The sequence below is a fragment of the Mastomys coucha genome, unplaced genomic scaffold (genome assembly GCF_008632895.1).
Source record: "Mastomys coucha isolate ucsf_1 unplaced genomic scaffold, UCSF_Mcou_1 pScaffold23, whole genome shotgun sequence".
Taxonomy (NCBI): domain Eukaryota; kingdom Metazoa; phylum Chordata; class Mammalia; order Rodentia; family Muridae; genus Mastomys; species Mastomys coucha.
In genome coordinates, this window is record NW_022196906.1 from 12,275,917 (window position 1) to 12,281,916 (window position 6,000).

Consider the following 6,000-nt stretch of genomic DNA (forward strand, 5'->3'; position numbering starts at 1 on the left):
GAATCAAGAAATTGTGAAAAATGAATCACTTTAGTTTCTTTTCCCATGCCCCAGTATCAGATTCATAAGTCCATGCCAGATTTTTATATTGACTCTACACATCTCCATGCTTGGAAGGGAAGCATTTTACCTACTGAGCCATCTTTTGAAACCACATTGTGGCTGCTATCCTTGACAAGGCCAGTAGAGGGGAATGTTGTCGAATGACTGTACCCCCAGGCTGCAGTTTTATTGTAGAGAGTCTGCACATTAGTAATTTCCCAGATTTGATGGTGCACAGCTCTAATCCCAGCACTCTATACCAAAGGTGGAGGTAAAGGGACCAGAAATTCTAGGTCATATTTAGTTGAGGCCAAAAAATTCTCAGGGTTATTTGATCCTTAATCGGCACTTACCTGAAGGCTAAAACTTGACAGTCAGAAAAGTAACTCTTGATGCTGCTGTTTCTGAAAAGCTGATTGAGCTGAAAAACAGGACAATGTTTCCTAGGTCAGAAAACCCCTGGCCCATTGTCAAAGAAATTTGATAGCCACTGAGTATACTTCCCAATCTATGATTTCATTGACAAATGAAAGCCCAGGCATAGGGTGTCTTGTTCCAGTGTATTGCATAGCTGTAGCACCCTTTGCTAGCTACTGAGTATCTATGTGTTCTTCTCGGTTTATAACTGGGAATAAAAATGTGTCTTTAGGGACTCTAATATTTTAAAAATTGTCCACTGACCCAGTGTTCATAGTCCCTTTCTGCCGGAAAGTGAAGTGGATAAGCTACACCATTCTCACCGCATATTCAATACTTCTTTTGTTTTGCTGGTGTTTGGTGGTTCCAGGCTGAGCTATGTCTTGGGAATAGGGTAGGTTGGTGATGGTGAAGTTCAGGTTGAAATGCTGAGAACTGGAACTGGTTGTTGGTATTTCTGCTGGCTGAAGAGTGGATGTCTTCATGTCTTGAGGACGAGAGAGAAGGGGGAGGTAAATTTTTTATATCAATTACTTGTCAACAATCAGTTAGCCATTCATTATTCACATGAACACCCAAGAAGCTGGCATTTTAGTTTACATGTAGGTGCTAAAGAGATGGCTCAGTCAGTATGTTCTCGCCATGCAATCATGGAGACCTCAGTTTGAATCCCTAACACCCACATAAAAAATCTGTAATGACCTATGGCTATTATTCTTCTAAGCTTATATACTACCATACTGCTTTCTAAATTCATATTTCTCTACCTATAGCTGAATGTTACTTTCAGACCTCACTAGAGAAGTTATTTTGCACAGTAGACAATGATAATACTTAATGAAATTCACAACAGATCAAAGTACAGAGAATACATTTTTTCTGGAGTGTTCAGCCACAAATGGGATGTCAATATCACACACACACACACACACACACACACACACACACACACACACACACCACACACACACGCATACTGCCCCTGCTAGGTTTAGGGACCATTGTGAAAGAAGAGGTAGAAAGACTATAAGAGCCAGAGGTCATCAAGGACTGGAACAAAACAGCATGCTCTAGACATAATAGTACTGCTGTGCTTAAGAACTGACAGTAGCTGTGGTTGTCTTCAGAAGACCTGTATAAGACCAATTCAGTAAACATCCAAGCATAGATAGGTGAGGGCGTCATAGACCTCCATTCTTAGTTGAGGAGCCTGGCAGTTAAAGGAGAGAGAGTCCATTTTATTTTATTTTTATTTTATTTTATTTTTATTTTTTTTGGTAAGAGTGTCATCCACCATATTCCTGTGGGTGGCCCCACATCCATGCCTATATGAACATCACAAGTTGGTCTTGCTGGGTTATGAAAAAACTAAAGAGAATATTACATTGGGAGGGGTAGAAGATGAGGGTGGATATGTAAGGAGTTGAGGGTGGAGTAGGGATGAATATAATCAAAACACATTATATGAGTGAAGTTTTCAAAACATTAATAAAAATTATATGAAGTAAGCAAGGTGCAGCAGGCACTGTAATCCTAGAACTGGAGAAAGGGACATAGTAAAATTGTTGGATCTTACTGGCTAGCTTGTATGTTTAGATTTTGAGTTCCAGATAGTCTCAAAAACTAAGCTGGAGCACAATATAGAAAGACACCTGATATAAACTTCTCCATCCACACCATGTTCACCACATACACACAAAGTTTATCTACAAAATAAAATAAACTGCTTAGGTGTATTTGCTTCATATTCCCTCTTCCTTTCTTTGGGTGAATCACAAGCAGGAATAATTAACATGAACCTCCAGAAAGCCTCCTTTATACTTGTATTTCATTAATACTGAACAGTTCTTTGCTTTCACCCAATTGACCCTATTGCTTCCACTTGTGAAACAAGCACTACCATTTGTACCTATCACACGCAGATCTGTTAGCTGGTAGGTGCCACCCAGCCAGTAGGAGGTGGCATTCAGTGTCTTATTCAAGAAGACTTGCTTCACAAGGTTGGGGTTCAGATAAGAGGAGAACAATGCTTCAATAGTGACCACTGTGGAGCCGGACCTAGGAACAGAGACCACAGAATTCAGAAAGCAATGAAAACTAGCAGTGCTTCAACCTGCTACTTCTAAAAACTCAAAGATCTGTGAATAGGGTCAGGGTTATCCAAAATACTCAGAAACTCTAGGTATTATTTTTCTAGGAAATATGTTTTCTAGGAAATAAGCTTAATCAACTACAATAGCAATAACAACATATCTTAAACACCTGATATGTATTAAGAACCTTAACAAGTGGCTTCCATCTCTCTGGTGGAACGTATTTTTATAATTATTTTCATGTTAAGTTTCAGAAGTGGGGCTGTAGAGAAGATTCACTGTGTAGGAAAACTTACGTCATAAAAATGAGAAACTAAGTTCAGTCTACATAAAAAGTCTGGGCATGCTGTGCACAGTCCTATAACCCCAGTATTATCCAGTCCAAGCAGGAAGATTTCTGGGTCTTCCTGGCTGCAAGCCTAATTTTATGTTCTGTGAGATGCCTGGCTCAAGGTAATAAGGTAGAGAGTGATACAGTATGATATCTGATATTCTTTTTTTTTTCAACTTTTTTTTATTAGATATTTTCTTTATTTACATGTAAATTTCTCCCTTCCCAGTTTCCCCTCTAAAAAACAAAGAAACAAACAAAAACAACAAAAACAAACCCCAGCTGCCTCCCCACTCCCCATGCCTGCCACCCCACCCTCTCCTGCTTATTGGTCCTGGCATTCCCCTACACTGGGGCACAGAACCTTCACAGGGCTGAGGTCCTCTCCTCCCATTGATGATCAAATTTGCAATCCTCCACTATACACACGCTGCCAGAACAATAAGTCCCACCATGTGCAGACCTTAATTGGTGGTTGAGACCCTGGGAGCTCTGAGGGTATTAGTTAGTTCATATTGTTGTTCGTCCTAAGGGGCTGCAAATCCCTCAGCTCCATTGATCCTTTCTCTAACTCCTTCACTGGGGACCCTGTACTCAGTTCAATAAATGGCTGTGAGCCTCTACATCTGTATTAGTCAGGTACTGTCAGAGCCTTTCAGGAGATAAATAACTATATTTAGGCTGGCTTGTCTTTCCTTCAGTCTTTGCTCCATAGTTAATCTCTGTCACTCCTTCCATGGGTACTTGGTTCCCCCTTTTAAGAAGGTTATGAAATTCTTAGGTAAATGGATGGAGCTGGAGAATATCATCCTGAGTGAGGTAACTCAATCACAAAAGAACAAACACGGTATGCACTCTCTGATAAGTGGTTATTAGCCCAGAAGTTTGGAATACAGGAAGAACAACCCACAAACTACAAGGAACTCAAGAAGAAGGAAGACCAAAGATATTTGATATTCTTTGCTGGCCTTTGCCCATGCTTGTTCATCTATACACTAGTGAGTACATCACTCACATATACCACACACACATACAATTAAAGGAATCTCAAGGGCACTGAGCTTTGGAAGCATTGCAAGTCCTGTTGGATGAGCCAACACTTCTCAAGCACAGATATCTTTGTTCCTTTCCTAAGACCAGGGTTTAAATCTCATGTTGGCAGTTCTTTCCAACCTTTAGAACTTACGTCATGTTGGTGACCAGGCAAGATTGGAATATTTCTTTTAGCTGGCTGCCTGTGTAGAGTGTGGTGACCTAGAAGGAAGGGTAAAGAAGATTGGTTAGAAATAAGTAACATGGGGATGAAGAGATCACCATAAGCAATGGCATGTACATGAGTCTGGGGACATAGTTCCAATACTTACTCAGCCTCAACCTACTGTATCCCTCCAGATATCACATAGCTGATACAGTTTCGATCTGAAATGTGCTTTGGGGCAGGCTCATGTGTTGAAGGCCCAATTTCTACTGCAGTAACGTTGAGGTTACAGGATGTGATTAGATAGTAATGATGGGGCCTCTTGATCAACTGATCCATTGAGGGGGTTATAGTTAAATCAACTATTAGGAAGTAGTAGAAACTGTAAAGGAAAATGTCTACTTGGAGGAGATAATTCATTGGGAGTGTGCTGTTGAAGGACAGGATCTTGTCCCAGATTCTTCATGTAGGAGTAGCTCTGCCTTACACATACTCCAGCCATTGTCATGTCTCACAACTCATGTCTCATGCCTCACTTCAGGCCCAAAGTAATAGAGATGGCTGATCCCAGCAATCAGTCAAAATAAAACCTTCCCTTGGTAAGCTGTTTATTTCAGGCATTTTTCATAACATAGAAAGCTAACATAAGACCCATTTAAAATTTTTATTTATTATTATTTTGTGTGTATGATGTGGGGTTCAGTCATGCTGTGATGCATATCTGGAGGTCAGAGTCCAACTTTATGGACTTATTTCCTTCCACCCTTAGATGTGTTTTAGGGATCAAACCCTGGACATTATGTTTTTCCAACAAGTATTTTACCCTCTGAGCCATCTCAGCAGCCCTTCTGGTGCTCCTCTATAGGCCTCAGTTTGTGTGCCTGGAAACAGACCACACACCTATACTGCACCTTTGAAAACACTAGAGAAGTTGGAACACATCAGCAAAGTCAAAAAGTTGAAATGATTACTTGGTAGTTATAAGCAAGATGGAGTAATTATAGGGGTACTCAGGGAAGGGAGGCATGGGAGATCAGAAAGTGATTTTACCTTATCTTCGATGTCTCTTTCTAGGGTGATATATTCTGAAGATGTTGGGTCTGTGTTGTCAAGGTTCCAGTTGATGATGCGGAAGTTCAGCTGATACTTGCCCTGTATGGTTATATTCAGGGGCACATAGCCTACAGTAACAGAGGAAGAAAAGACCCTTAGTTCTTTGTACAGGAATGGAGTGGCCTAGAAAACCTCTGCATGCTATGAGAATAAACCTAAAGTAGGCATGCATGTTAAGAATAGAGAGAGCTAACAAATGCAACATTGCTCCAAAGTAGGGGGAAAATGGACTTTTACAAAGGTCTGTATTATTCAGACATTTCTCTTTTTGCTTACTCAGGTTCTATTTTGTGGAATGTGCTTCTACATTTTTTGCCCAGAAAACTCCCATTTATGCTTCAGGAACCCAACACAGTGGATCTTGATGAAAGTATACACATGTATCTTCTTCAATGTTTTGTCACAGTTCTATGTATATTTCTACCATATCAGATTCTCTTTGAGGAATCCTTTCTTGTTTCACCATTCCTCTAAGCTCCTACAACACACTGCTGCTCAAGTGAATCCTATTAATAAAAAGGAACTCTATATGGAAGAGTCAATGATCCTTTCCCCCACAAAAATGTGTATTAGACCTTGGATCTTGAATTAAAGTTTATTGTGAATTAGCTTGGAGGCTATTATATCATGTGAAATAAATTAGAGAGAAATACACATACTATATGATCTCATTTATAAGTGGAATAATTATTGTATAAAACTATTACATACAACTTCCAAAACAATTCTGATTAGGAAAAAAAATCAAATACAATGAATCTCTCTGTCTCTCTCTCTCTCTGTCTCTCTCTCTCTTTCTCTCTCTC

At 39.9% G+C, this 6,000-nt stretch overlaps 1 protein-coding gene across 1 annotated transcript in view; it reads right to left on the bottom strand.

Annotated features, from left to right (window-relative positions):
- Muc16 (mucin 16, cell surface associated) overlaps positions 1-6,000 on the bottom strand; it is a 183,222-nt gene that overhangs the window by 6,184 nt on the left and 171,038 nt on the right. The window contains exons 80-84 of the mRNA XM_031344149.1: positions 5,132-5,262; positions 4,070-4,137; positions 2,369-2,517; positions 783-946; positions 396-463 (exon numbers count right to left, since the gene is read on the bottom strand). Of these exons, the coding sequence (XP_031200009.1) occupies positions 396-463; positions 783-946; positions 2,369-2,517; positions 4,070-4,137; positions 5,132-5,262 (580 nt within the window). The remainder of the gene's footprint in view (positions 1-395; positions 464-782; positions 947-2,368; positions 2,518-4,069; positions 4,138-5,131; positions 5,263-6,000) is intronic.